Below are 15,728 nucleotides of genomic sequence, written 5' to 3' on the forward strand. Positions count from 1 at the left end.
CTATACTGTTTTCCATAGTGACTGCACCAATTTACATTCCCACCAACAATGTACAAGGGTTTATCTAAAGATTAGTTGGTTACTCACAAGACCAGTGGGAAGTATAGGCAATAGATGGCAGTAGCTGTGGGCCTCTGTGGTTGTCCACAGGTTGGCCATGGTGATGTGGGTAATGAAGCTTCCCAGTATCAAGCATGAATCTACTGTATCTACTCAGACAGCCATGGGTCTGCCAGCACCTGGTCTACCAAGTTTTTCAATGCTCCTGGCTATTCATTTGCAAGGATTTGTGATAGTAAGAGCCAGAAGAGCCCTTTTATGAGTGAGTAATGACGTTTCCTAGTTGAGGCAGGCATGGCGTGCCCTTGGCAGAATGCTTACCTTCACAGTGGGCAGATTCTCTACAGGATTGAAACAGCCAATGACTCCGGTGGGATCCATCCCCAAATCTGCTCTGCCCCCTCTCCCTCCTTGAATAGAAGGTATTGCCAGGTGGTTCGCTGGGCCTTGAGCCTTATGCAGTATTATGAGTTGAATTGTTTCCCTCCCACAATTCATATGTTGAAGTCCTAACCCTCAGCACCTGAGAATGTGATCGTGTTTAGAAATAGGGTCATTACAAATGTAATTAGTCAAGGAAAGATGGAGTCACATTGTAGTAGTGCGGAGCCCTAATCCAATATGATGGTGGTCCTTATACAAAGGGGACATTTGGACACAGACAAGCACACAAGGAGAAGGCCGTGTGAGGATAAAGGCAGAGATTGGGGTGATGCAGCAGAAGCCACGGAACACCACATATTGTCAGTAAACCACCAGAAACTAGGAGAGAGGCCTGGAACAGATTTTTCCCTCAGAGTCCTCAGAAGGAAACAACCCTGCTGACACTTTGACCTCAGACTTCTAGCCTCCAGAGCTGTGAGACAATACATTCCTGTTGTTTGTGGTACTTTGTTACAGCACCCTAGCAACTATTACACTCAGACTCTGATGCTCAGTCAGGTTCCCTGGATCAGAACTCTTGGGTAAAGTAGAGGAAACAGGTCACCTCATGGGGCAGAAACAGTGACCAGATCATGCCCACAGTGCCTGACCAGGGGTAAACTTCATTCGTCCACTCCTCCTAAGACGATGCAGGGCAGTGCACCTAGAATCTCAGTCCCCTAACCTTTGAAATACTTTCACATTTCAAGGAGAATCTTTGCCAAGAGAGGACAGGAAAACAAGTATAGAATATATCTGATGATTACTAATGCTGTCTCAGAAAATAAAGGGACTTTACTGAAAAAAAATCATGCAAATTATCTACCTCTTAGAGTTCTAAACGTTTTATTCACTGCCTTTAATTTAATTTATTTGTTTGTTTGTTTGTTTATTTATTTATTTATCGGCCACGCCTCGCAGCTTGCGGGATCTTAGTTCCCTGACCAGGGATTGAACCCGGGCCATGGCAGTGAAAGCCTCCTAACCACTGAACCCCCAGAGAATTCCCTCACTGACCTTTATTTTTTTTTCATGGTCCAAGTATGTGGTGATTTTTATTAAGAGCAACTTTGGTTCTAAGAATTCCACCCTCAATTCTGTAATGCTTTCCTTTAAAAACAATTATACAAGAGCAAATACAAAAAATCTTAAATTATGAAAACAAATCCATTAAGGCTCCCTTTATATATATTATATATACTCAAACAAGTCAAGATTTTTCAGAGTAGAAGAATAAAGTCAAATGTGATAGCTTAGAAGTCAACACTACTTTACGGTGACTAGAAAACACTGAGCTATTTTAAGAAAACCGCAGAGTGGAAAAATGGAGCCATTTTTGTCAAAAAAGTGGCTCAAAGCACTGCCCATGAGTCCTAGGGGTTTGGACTGTACAGTATTAAAGTGTGAGGGGAGAATGATGCCTTTTTAAACTCAGGCTTATGAGCCGAGCTGATCTGGCAACTACAAAGAGCTTCTCTATCTGTATGTCCCACTGTTCACTGAGGAGACATCAGTGAACACTGATTCAATTCAATGAACACTTGACACAATTTACAAGTCTTTTGGCCAGACCTTGGACTACTAATCACTAATAATTTTGCAGATTTGCCTCACTGACTTTTTTTTTTTTTTTTTTTTTTTTGCGGTACACGGGCCTCTCACTGTTGTGGCCTCTCCCGTTGCGGAGCACAGGCTCCAGACACGCAGGCTCAGCGGCCATGGCTCACGGGCCCAGCTGCTCTGCGGCATGTGGGATCTTCCCGGACCGGGGCACGAACCCGTGTCCCCTGCATCGGCAGGCGGACTCTCAACCACTGTGCCACCAGGGAAGCCCAACCTCACTGACTTTTAAAATGGATGTATTTGTTACTTTTGGGGTCTGATGGGGAGAGGGAACTATCTCCTGATCTTTTGCCAAAGGTTCTCTAAAACAGAGGGCAGGGCACAAGTTCAGTCTGTAGTTCAGAATTTGTCATCTTATGCCAGATGCTTCACCTACAGCACTGATACTTTTGCACAAGGGACAGCCCTCCATATGCTCACCTGTCAGCTTCCAACTCAGTACCCTAATAATAGGGAACAATGATTATATTCAGTAAATAGCAATAAAGTACCTACTACGTGCCAACCATTATGCTGAGCACTGGAAACTGGCAATAGTGGCCAAGACTCCAGTTATACTACTGCCCAGAAAATCAGATAATACAAAAGTTGGAGCATTCTGGGAAAAACTGGCATTGTTTTATGCTCAGTGAATTCAATTCTGCTTTAAAAATTGCTTAAACTTGGCATCCTCAGGCAAAGCAGCTTTAGAATTTAGCAAAAAGCAAAATAGAATGACATCTTGAGTGAGTATTGTGGCAATATGGCAAGAGTATTATTTTCCCTCTGGCTCCGCCAGAGAAAGACCTGGGGCACATTCTCTTGCTATATCAATCTGCTAGAGAGTTATAAAATGGTAGCTGGCATATAAAGATATCATGAGAAAAGAAAACTACACACCAATATCCCATATGAATCTAGATGCAAAAATTCTTAACAATATACTGGCAGACTAAATCCAGCAGCATATTGAGGATTATCTACCCTGACCAAGTGGAATTTATATTAGGAATGCAAAGGTGTTTCAACATATAAAAATTCATCTACCAATGTAATACACTACATTAATAGATTGGAGGGAAAAAAACATATGATCATCTTAATTGATGCAGAAAAAACATTTGACAAAATCCAACCCCCTTTCATGATAAAAGCACTCAACACTCTAGAAATAGAAGGAAACTTCCTCAAGCTGTAAAGGGCATCTATGAAAACCTAATAGTGAACATCATACTTAATTGTGAATAGCTAAAATCTTCCCCTAAGATCCGGAACAAGACCAGAATGCCCACTTCTGCCACTTCTATTCAGTATTGTGCTGGAAGTTCTAGCCAGAGCAATTGGACAAGAAAAAGAAATAAGACATCCAAACTGGAAAGAAAAAGTAAAACGATCTCCGTTTGTAGATAATACGATCTTACACAAAGAACATCCTAAAGAATCTGAAAAACAGATGATTAAGTTAACAAACAAATTGCAGGATGCAAGATCAACACATAAAAATTAGTAGTACATTCTATGCACTAACAATGAACAATCTGAAATGAAGTTAAGAAAACAATTTCATTTACAATACTTTCTAAAAGAATAAAATACCAAGGAATAAATTTAACCAAGTAGGTGAAAGACTTTTACACTCAAACCACGAACATTGCTGAAAGAAGTTAAAGAAGACCTAAGTAAATGGGAAAAACCCCATGTTTACAGATTTAATATTAAGATGGCAATATACCTCAAAGAGATCCACAGATTCAAGGCAAACTCTACCAAAATCCCAATGGTCTTTTTTAGGGAGTTCCCTGGTGGTCCAGTGGTTAGGACTCAGTGCTTTCACTGCCGTGTGCCTGGGTTCAATCCCTGTTGGGGGAACTAAGATCCCACAAGCCGTGCAGTGTGGCCAAAAAGAAAACATTTCAATAAATAAAAAAAATTCCAATGGTCTTTTTTACAAACATGGAAAAGCCAATCCCACAATTCACGTGGAATTGCAAGGAACACTGAATAGCCAACACAACCTTGAAAAAGAACAAAGTTGGAGGACTCACACATCCTGATTTCAAAACCTACTACAAAGTACAATAATCAAAACAGTGTGTTATTGGCATAAAGATAGACATAGATTAATGGAACAGAATTGAGAGTTCAGAAAGAAACCCATACATGTATGGTCAATTAATTTTCCACAAGGGTGCCAAGACCATTCAATGGGGAAAAATAATCTACTTAACAAATGGTGATGGGAAAACTGGGTATGTAAACATATATGCATGTATACATACAAATACATGTAAACACATGTAAAAGAATGAAGTTGGACCCCTACTTCACACCATATATAAAAATTAACTCAACATGTATGAACAATCTAAATGTAAGAACTACAACTATAAAACTTTTAGAAGAAAGCATAGAGGTAAATCTTCATGACCTTGGATTTGACAGTAGATAGATTCTTAGAAATGACACCAAAAGAACAAGCAACAAAGGAAAAAACAGATAAATTGGACTTCATCAAAATTAAAAACTTTTGTGCATCAAAAGACACTATCAAGAAAGTTAAAAGACAGCCTACAGAAAGGGAGCTATATGCAGGTCATATATCTCATAAGGTCCTAGTATCCAGAATACATAAAGACTGCTTACAACTCAACAATAAAAAGACAACCCAGTTAAAAATGGGCAAAGGGGGCTTCCCTGGTGGTGCAGTGGTTGAGAGTCCGCCTGCTAATGCAGGGGACATGGGTTCGTGCCCCGGTCCAGGAAGATCCCACATGCCGCGGAGCGGCTGGGCCCATGAGCCATGGCCGCTGAGCCTGCATGTCTGGAGCCTGTGCTCCGCAACGGGAGAGGCCACAACAGTGAGAGGCCTGCGTACCGCAAAAAAAAAAAAAAAAAAAAAAAAAAAAAAATGGGCAAAGGACTTGAATAGAAGATATGCAAATGGTCAACAAGCACATGAAAAGATGCTCAATGTCATTAGTCGTTAGGGAAATGCAAATTAAAACCACAATGAGATGTCACTCACACCCTCGAGGATGGTTATAATACTAATTAAAAAAAAAACCAGAAAACAACAAGAGTTGGCAAGGAGGTAGAGAAGTTGGAACCCTCATATGTTGCTAGTGGGAATGTAAAACGGAGCAGCCACTGTGGAAAACAGGTCAGCTGTTACTCAATAAGTTAAGCATAGAATTACTATATGACCCATTCCTAGGTATATACACAAAAGAAATGAAAACATGTGTTCAAACAAAATGAATAACATGAATGTTCATGGCAGCACTGTTCATAATAGCCAAAAGGTAGACACAACCCAAATATCCATTAATAGATGAATTAATTTTTAAAATGTGGTATACCCATACGATGGAAATTATTCAGCCATATAAAGGAATGAAGTACTGGCACATGCTACAACATGGATGAACGTTTAAGACACTACACTAAGTGAAATAAGCCAGACACAAAAAGCCACATTGTATGATTTCATTTATATGAAATGTCTAGAATAGGCAAATCCACAGAGACAAAAAGCAGATTAGTGGTTTCCAGGGGCTGATGGGAGGGGCAGATGGGGAGTGACTGCTTAATTGGTACAGGGTTTCCTCTGGGGGTGATGAAAAGTTCTGGAACTAGATAATGGTGATGATTGTACACCATCGTAAATGTACTAAATGCCACTGAATTGTACACTTTAAAATGATTAAAATGGTGAATTTTATGTTATGTGTATCTTCTCGATACAAATACAATGATGCCTGGTACTCCTGGGGGCTGTAACATAGTCATTTAAATGAGGTTTATGATAAGGTTTTCCCAACAGGGAAAACACTTATGTCATAATGTTAAGTGAGGAAAGCAGGGTACCACATTTTTCATACAATATGATCTCAGCCACATAGAAACAAGCAAAACCCATGCACAGAACCAAAAACAGCAAAAGAAATATTGTAAAATGTTAATGGTGGTTGTCTCTGGGTGGTGGAACTCTGGCTGAGTTCGTTCTCATCTTTTTACTTTCTAATACTTTCCATTTTTTTCTTTTAAAAAGCGTGTACAGTATCACTTTTATAATGGAAAAAACACCTCTTTTTTTTTAAAGTGGGGGAAACAATACATGTAATTTAAAACAAAAGGAAACAGAGGATAGAGGCGAAGAGACACAGAGGATGGCCAAATCAATTGCTTCAGGGGAGCAATCATGCAATTTGAACTTGAAAATTGCCAGGGAACAGATGGCAGCGTTCAAGCAGACATCTGCAATGGATAGTTAAATCATATGCAAAGACACAAGTGGCTTTTGAAGTGGGCCCTGGAGAGGCCCGCCAGAGAACACTGGTTGCCTGGCCAAACAGAAGGGCAAAGCTTCTGTCCCAACTCATCACAGCCCAGCCTCCTCCAAGCCCTGCTCAGGGCCTGGAGGCTGCAGCAAGGGCTCAGCGCAGACGTGCTTGCATGTGTGAGGGCGCAGAGGAGGTTGTGGAAGAAGAGGCCTCTAATAATGACAATGGCAAACACGGCAGCTGACATTTACACGGGGCTTCGCAGTTTATCAACTTTCTCACAAACGTGACCTAAACATTAGTTATTGCATCAATTTGTTAGTTACTGCATCAGTTTTCATAACGTCCCTACTAGGTAGGTAATTATTACTCCCATCTTACCATGGAGGAATGAGGTTCAGAGAAGTGACGTGAGTTTAACATACATATAGTGCTCACTGTATGCCAGACGCTGTCTTAAAAGCTTTCACATGGGGGAGGGATAAATCAAGAGTTTGGGATTAACATGTACACGCTACTATATACACATTACTATTATATATGTAAAATAGACAACCAACAAGGACCTACTGTACAGCACAGGGAACTATATTCAATATCATGTAAGAACCTATAATGGAAAAGAATCTGTAAAAGAATATACATACTATATATGTATATATATTATATATGTATACATAATATATATGTATATCCAAATCACTTTGCTGTGCACCCGAAACTAACACAACATTGTAAATCAGCTATACTTCATGAAAAAAATTTTTTTAAATTTTAAATGCTTTTACCTGCATTCATTTCCCATGTTCACGCAGCTAGGAAGGGGCAGAACTGGGACTTGAATCTGGCCTTTTTGGATTCCACTACACCACACTTCTGCTCAGATCTAAGCAAGACTTACCTCTGTCTGCAGAACCTTAAGGATGGCCACAAGTGGTTTCTATCTATCTGTCCTATGTATCTATGTATGTATGTATGTATGTATCTATCTATCTATCTACCTATCATCTATCCATCCTTATTTCTCTGATTATAAATGTAACACATTGTTTATTAAAAAAACGCAAATATTACTGGAATAACATAGAAAGTAAAAATCTCCCTAAATCTCAAACCTGAAGATACTCATCTTATCTGGAGTGTATTCTTTCAGATTTTTTTCTAGTGTATGCCGGCACACACATTTTTCTCTTATTCTTGAAATAGGATAATACTATATCTATACTTATGTAACTCCCATTTCACATAATAGTAAACCTTGGAAATCTCTCCATGACTCTATACATCTACTTTGTTTGTTTTACTATTCCAGTGTATAGAGGTGACAATTAACTTCTTGAGACATAGAGATTTTCCTCTTTTTTTCTCAATTACAAACAATGCTGCAATACATATTCTTGTACTTGCAGCTTTGTACACATGTATGTTTGTCTAGAATAAATGGATAGAAATAGAATTGCTGGGTCAAAAGCATATGCACAATTATGTACAATTAAAATTTTCATAGATATTGGCAAATTGCCCTTCAAAAAACAAAAAAGACAGACTGTACTAATTGTACTCGACCACCAGCGGTGTTTTAAAGTGACTTGTTTCCCCACAGGCTGGTCAGTACCAGATATTCTCAATCTAAAGTGTTATCATCCTAAAAGGCAAAAAATGGTATCTTATTGTTGTTCTAACTTGTGTTTTAAAAATAGTGAGAGCCCATCTTTTTATATTTCTGATTTAGTTACTTGCTTGTTCATGTCCTTTGGCAACTGGTTTTATACTATCATACTGCAGGGAGCAGAGGCCCTTGTAGAGCATGTGAAATTATGATACATTCTCTTTTAAGGGACAGGTAAGCCCTGGAGATTTATGTTCACCATAATAAGCATTCTTAAGTGTTGTATTTGACGTCATTTTGGAGGGCTGGACAGAGAAGCAATGTTAACCAACCATAATTGAGACTTGGGTTTCATAGCAATTATTGCCATGTGGGGTGAGCTCTTCATTTATTAGCCAATGAAAGATGATGATGCTATAATCACATAAGCCAAGGACAGAAAGGAGCACTTGCTCATCCACCATGAATGGTTCAGAAATAGCTCCCTGGCAGGTGGATGCTATGAGTTCTGGCGTATGGTTCTCTGTGTGTGTGTGTGTGTGTGTGTGTGTGCAGGCGAGTATGTGTAGGCAGACATGTATTTATTTGCTTTTGGAAGATAGTCAGTGGAGGAATGGAGGGAGAGAATTCTGTAGGGCTAGGGAGTATCTAGAAGCTTTCATATGGGGACATCTTCCCAAAGCAGGGAAGTTGTCACTTCCTGCCAGCCTGTGTAGTGTGCTGTTACAGCTGTCAGTTCTAGAGTGGCGGTCCCAACATTACACCCCTAATTCAGGGAAAGGTTAACGTTCCATTCTGCCATAAAGCTCTTTTTGCTTTGTCTTGGGCTATGCTGGGAGTGGAATTAGGTTGATGTTCGGCAAGCCTCAGATATTTGCCTAGTGCCCCGGGTTGTGAGGTATGCGATGGTGATAGTATCATGATTCATTAATAGCTACCTATGAAACAAAGGGCATACTCAGTTTATACTTTCATAGATATTGCCAAATTGCCCGCCAAAAGACTGTACCAATGCGCATGTCCTTCAGCAACGTTTGAGAGCACACATCATGTCACTTAATCTTCAAACAATCTTGTAAGGACAGCAGGTAGGGGTGTTATTTGGCGTAGACTATAGTGGTGGCCCTGGGTTGTGTATTCATGCAACACTGTGGCCCTGAATTCCCATTTTACTGAAGCAAACGGTGAGGCAGCTGGAGGTTAAGTTACTTGCTCAAAGCGACCCACCTGATGAGCGTCAGAGCTGGGATTCCAACCCAGGTTGCCTGACTGCAGAGCCAGCGGTAACCAGGTACGTGGCCATCTCGAGCCTCTTAAAGCTGCAGCCCCCTTAGTGAGGAAATGGAAGGGAGGAATCAGGATACACTCCGGGCAGCGCCCTTTCTCCCTTTCCTGAACGCAAACGGAAGCCCTGCAACTTCAGCGTTGTCCATCCTTCAGGCCCCTGTCAGTGCCTCAGTGAGAAGCCGTCTCCAGAGACACAATAAATCAGGTAATTTGGCTCAGGAAAAGGCATTGGAGAAATAAACTGCTGTTGCACCGTGAATATAAGAAGGCAGTTAGGTAGATGGAAATAGTCATCTTCTGATTATATGAGTGAGGATTATGTGCAGCAAATTTTAAGTCCAAGCTACCTTTTCCTTTGTCTCCCCCAACCCCACTTCTAACCACCCCCTCAAAGTGTTCAGTTGGTGTGTGCTCTGGGAACACTAATCTAACTTTTCTTATTAGCCCAGGCAAAATATAATTAGGAAGAAGCTCTTCTGCCAAAGTCAAGTCACATGCTAACGTCAAATAGAGATGATTTTTGTATATCAACTATTTTGGCTTACTTGCACCGGTATTGACTCATAATAGTATTGTATAATCTGGATTTGGCTCTATGGCTAAAAAAGATGTTAAAATGGATTTTTTTGTTACAAAAAATTTCATTTGTTTTCTCTTTTCCCTTCCCCAAATGTGGACAGATGCACTTTCACTAAAAGGAAAAAGGTTGGATTTTTATGGCGGAGCTGACACATATGTAAGCCTGACCAACACCATTCCTGAACTCAGTCGATTCACAGTATGCATTGACCTGCGATTTGTGGGTGCCAGATCAAGTGACTGGATGGCCTTCTCCTATATTACTAAAACTACTCTCCTGGGTAGAGGAGACATAGACCTTGGACTCGCAGGAGACCATCAGCAGCTAATTGTGTACAACTTGGGCAAGACCTTTTACATCCGTTACCACCTGACTCCATTTCAGTGGCACACAATATGCTTGATATGGGATGGTGTGAAAGGCAGATCAGAGCTCTTCCTGAGTAAAGAAAGGATACTGGTAATGATGGATCAGCCACAAAACCTGGCGCCTAATGGGACTCTGGTTCTAGGACATTTTCGCAAGAAAGTGGACGACCATGTTAAAGGCATGGTTCCTAGGTTCACCAGCAGCTCGTACTACTTTCAACTCTGGGACCACATCCTGGGAAATGAAGAGTTTATGAAGCGTTTGAGCGGAAACGTGGTTAGTTGGGAAGAAGATGTTTGGCTCATCAACAAGATCATTCCAACCGTTGACATGAGAGTGCGCTGCGGTGAGAAACTGATGAATTGTCTTCCTTAGCAAGGGTAGTGGTGGTGCAGAACTCTTCTGCTCGCTACTATAAATAACCCACTCCTAGGCCCAGGCTCTGTCTTCCTCAGAGGGGCCCAAGGTTGCCACAGTTTTGTCGTCTACTTTTTAACGTAGAGCAAATAGTACTTTTTGTCTTGTATTTTGATATGATTTCAAACTTACAGAAAAATTGCAAGAATAGGACAAAAATTTTCTATATATTCTCTACCCAGCTTCACTGTTACATTTTCCTCCTGTTTTATCATTCTCCCTCTCTCTCTGTCCCCTTCTCTTTCCCCACTCCATACACTCTCTCTCTCTCTCTCTCTCTCTCTCTCTCTCTCTCACACACACACACACACACACACACACTCACAAATTGTTTCTTAATAATTTAAGATTAATTTGCAGACATAGGGCCTCATTTCCCCTAAATATCTCAGTGTGTAATTTCCTGAGAATAAGGACATTCTCTTACATAACCACAGTACAGTTGTCAAAATCAGGAAATTTAACATTGATATGGTACTAATATCTAATTCATAGTCCATATTCAAATTTAGCCAATTGTACTAATCATTTCTCTTATAGTTATATTTTACTTGCTCCAGGATCCAATTCAGGATCATACATTGCCTTTAGTTATGGTGTCTCTTTAGATTCTAATCTGGAACAGACCCTTAGTTTTTCCCTGTCTTTCATGATGCCAATTTGTCTCAATTCTGGTGACGGTAACTTTGATCACTTGATGCTAATGATGATAGTTAGATTTCTCCACTGCAAAGTTACTCTTTTTCCATTATAATTGAGTAATTTCCTGAGAGATATTAGGAGGCTATATCAATATCCTGTTCTTATCAAACTTTCACCCAGTAGTTTTATATCTATCAACGATTCTTGCCTCAATCACTTATTACTATGATGATTGCCAAATGACGATTTTTAGAACTCCATCATTTTTCTACATTTATTGGTTAGTATTCTATTGTGAGGGAGAGTGTTCTCTTCTACATTTACTTATTTATTCCTTCAGTTGTTTATATGTTTATATCAGCATGAATTCATGGACTCTTAGTTTATTCAATGGGTTACAATCTGTTGCTGTCATTTATTTTATTGCTCAAATTGGCCCAGATTTGGCCAGTGGGAGTCCTTCAGTCTGGCTCTTGTGTCCTTTTGACACATTCCCATTATTTTTCAAGCACTTCCGTACAAGCACAACAAGATGTTACAGATGTTACAGGCTCATCTTGTAGTCTTCCCACTCAGCCCAAGAATCAGCCATTTTACCAAAGAGCCCCAGTCCCTTTTAGTGGGGAATGATATTGATAAACCAATTCATTTTTCTTTTGAGAGCAATGACGTTGTGGGAGAACTGTTAGATGGAATTCTTGTAAGAAAACTGGGTTTTTGGAATTACACATGTATTTCCTTCCTTCTTTCCAGTTTTTAGGAGGAAATATAAGGTTGTTTTTCTCTGTCCAACCCCACTCTCCCGTCAAATCCAATCTTCTCCATTGTCAACAGCTGCAGTCCTGAAGCATGGGTAAAGTCACTGATAACAGCATCAAGATAGAATTTTTTCTCATTTCCTGAAATGTTCACTTATTCTTAGAGGAATAGTATTTACTGTTCTTATGGATTTGAGAGGGGGTAGCGAGGGAAGGGGGGCTAGATCCATGCCTAATAGGACTCCTGCAGACTATGGAGATAGGTTTTCACCAACGGTCTGGATGCTGTTTGAGTTAATGGCAGAGGGTTTCTGTGTTTCTTTGAGCTCAGACTAATGCAGAGGAACAGGAAAGCCATTCCTTTGAGCTACTACCTGAAGGCATTTGGTTTTTCTCCTTTCTGAAGGCTTGAAAATGAAAGAGAAAAGTCCTAGCTGGCTCTGATTACAAAAGCGAGCTAGTAGGTTAAGCCTGAACAGCTCACTCAAAGCAGTTTAAAGTAACTTTATCATTGATGGAAGGAACCAGAAGTATGGCTCTATTAAATCCATATGCTTAGCAGTGGTCTTTGAAAACCTAATCTGGCCAGTGAATTGCCATGGCCTTTCATACCACTTTGCTGGTAAATGACTAAATCTAACTGAAGTGATAAAGTGTTAGATGACCCTCATTTATTTTGCTCTTTTGTACACTTTTTAATGTACAATCTATCCTCTTGGTCTGATTAAGTCTTGGTGGGCATAATATACAAATAATCCAATACAACAAACAAGCCAAAGAAAACATAACCTAAAACGACAATCAGTAAAAGGAGTAGAAAATGTTATTTCTACTATTCAGGTTCCTTCAAATGTTCTTTCCAAACCTTAGACAGGGTTTCCTAACCTGAGGTCCAGAATGGCCTTGACAGGTGAGCAAAGCCCTTGAGATGGTACGCACCATTCTAAAAATGCAAAATGAATTTTTTCCTCCTGAGGACAGTCTATAGTCTTCATCATATTCTAAAATAATATAATCGCTGCCTTTTACTAGGTCCTTGCCGTGTGTCAGGCACATTATGGATGAAGAAAGAAAGCCCCTGAGAGCTTAAATAAATTGCTTAAGGTCACCCATCAAATCAGTAGTGGAGCTGGGATTTGCACAAAGATCTGTCCTGTTGCAAAGCCCATTCTTTTCACCCCACACACCTTGCAGGACTGCCTCGAAGGAGTCTGTGGCCCCAAAACGGTCATGAGCCACTCTCTTAGAAGCTTCCTTTGAAGAGAATTGCTGGTGTTGTTAATCCACCTGGGGAAATTAAGCTACCAGCTATGGTCGCTGCCTGTTCACCCCTGAAGGAGCTGTAACACCATAGAATTTCTTCTACCTCCATCTTGCTGTCTGACATCTGGGGAAAATGAAGGCAGTTATCTGAATAGATAGGAGTGGTTACTACATGTCTAGCTTCAGCTTTTGCCTAATAAATTGCTATTTATGGTCCATAGAAGGATTATGACCTTTCAAAAATAAATTTTAATGAACACATGGCTAGGTTACAATTCTCAATACATCTATTTACACATAAACTATATATGTGTATATTTATATATTCATGAGAACAGGGCTTTGGGGGAACATTTGCCGAAAACCATGAATGCTACCTGGGTTTAATAAACAAGTATTCACTGTAGTTGGAGATGTCTCAGGAGTATTTAAACAGTGCAGTGATAAATAATAATCATGGCAAAGGTGCTAGTCACTAGTAATTTAGTTTTGGAGTAGTTTTTAAGCCTTTTTTCTTTATTAAAAAAGTTACAAATGCAATAAATGATTGTGAATAAAACCAACTCAAACAATGCAAAAATACGTGAAGCATAAAGTAAAACCTACCCTGCGTCCTCTCCACAGAGGTGTCTATTTTTTTTTTAGAATTTTTTTTCCTATGGATTTATAATGTGTGTGTGTATGCATGGGTGTGTATGGATGTGTATAGTTAAAAAAATAAAAATAATATATGCATATGTACATATAGGTTTACAATTTGATTTATTTTAACTTAATATTATCATGGACACATCAGTAGGTTTATAACCAGCTCATCCCTTTTGGGGCTTCATATATCCATTTATAGATGTACTATAATTTATTGAACTAACTCACCACGGTTGAGCATTTAAATTGCTTCCAAATTTTTGCAGTTACAAGTAACGCTACAATGAATTTTCTTGTACACACATCTCCGTATACATGGGCTTGTAATTTCATAGGACACATTATTAAACGTACAATTTTAAGAGAAAAGGATATAAGCTTTTACAATTTAAGTTGGTTTACCTTTTTTGCTAGTTATTTTATTAAGTTAACTATTCATTAAAATTGATTTAGTTTTTACAGTAAAAGTAATAGACATGCATGGTTAAAATTCAAACAATGCATAAAGATATAAATTAAAAGTCTCCTTTCTCTTCAATCCCCTTACCCCAAGTGCTTCTCTCTAAAAGTAATGATTAAAAAGTTTTTATATATCCTTGCAGAAACAATTTAAAACTTGGGTTTGTGTGTAAATATTCTTTGTTTTTCTTTTTCTCAGTTGGGATCATCATCATAAGCATAGTCCTCTGTATCTTTTTTTTTGCATTCGATAGTATATTTTGCAGATATTTCCATATCAGAAAGTATAGACCTACCTGACTATTTTTGGTGTAGGGGTTATGATAGAGCTATGCTATAATTTATTCAATGATCTTTCTTTGAAGGACTTTTAAGTTGTATCCAGGTTTTAGCTGTGACAAAAATCTAATGTATTTTTAAAAGGTATGGATGGTGACTGGAATTTCTTGATGTGATCATTAGGGACTGATGAGAAGCTAAAATTCCTCTCTAGGTAAATTGAGAGTAATTTCCTAATCTCAGCTCAGACACATGATCCAACGAAGGATTTGTTCTGATTTCCTAAAGGTATGTAGATTAAATCACTCTTAGTTAATGCATTTGAGAAATCCCTTCTTGGGAAAGAATGAAGTAACATGAATTGAGTCCATTCTGCAAAATCTACCCTGTATCAAAACATAGGGTCCCTGTGTGTGTGTAGCTATTGATTTGCTAAGATTTATTAATTAATCTAATGCTCCAGCTGCTTTGAATTACTTTATGAACTAACCATTCTTAAAATATGCAGAGATTGACTATATAGTTTATGTACTTTCTAAGGCCTTTGGCCCACTATTAAGCCTTCTATCCAGTTATCAGCTCTGATAGGAAAGGTTTCATTGTGATGGGCTCTTCTAGCTAAAAGGCAATTTGGTTTTGCCCCTGTACATCAGTTCTCTGTGCTATCCTCATTTTTCATCACGAAAGATAAACAAGAGCTGTTTGTAGTTCATTCAAACCTCCTAATTTGTAGTCTCCTGCACAGGGTGACATTCGCCTATGGATTCAGAGATGGAAGCTTCTAGCCTGTCTCTCTCTCTATTGCAGGATTCATTTTTCATGTCCTTGCCTGGAAACTGAATACAGACAACATTTTGAAAACAATTTTTTTTTCTCATCATGTTAAAGATGCTCATTTCATATTTTTTCTACCCCACAGGCAGATGTGTCTGTGACAGTTTCTGGTCACCATTATCTCTCACAAATCTAATAAACACGCTCTGAATTATATTTCCAGAGGTCGTGATTGAAAGAAAAATCAGATGCAAAATGTGGGCTCGAAAAACGCA

The 15,728-nt window shown here is 39.2% G+C and overlaps 1 protein-coding gene across 1 annotated transcript in view; it reads left to right on the forward strand.

Annotated features, from left to right (window-relative positions):
- The first annotated feature begins 9,934 nt into the window (after positions 1-9,934).
- ADGRG4 (adhesion G protein-coupled receptor G4) overlaps positions 9,935-15,728 on the forward strand; it is a 97,768-nt gene continuing 91,974 nt past the window's right edge. The window contains 1 exon segment of the mRNA XM_004278747.1: positions 9,935-10,559. Coding sequence (XP_004278795.1) covers positions 9,935-10,559 — 625 coding nt within the window.

The sequence above is a fragment of the Orcinus orca genome, chromosome X, assembly GCF_937001465.1.
Source record: "Orcinus orca chromosome X, mOrcOrc1.1, whole genome shotgun sequence".
Classification (NCBI taxonomy): Eukaryota; Metazoa; Chordata; class Mammalia; order Artiodactyla; family Delphinidae; genus Orcinus; species Orcinus orca.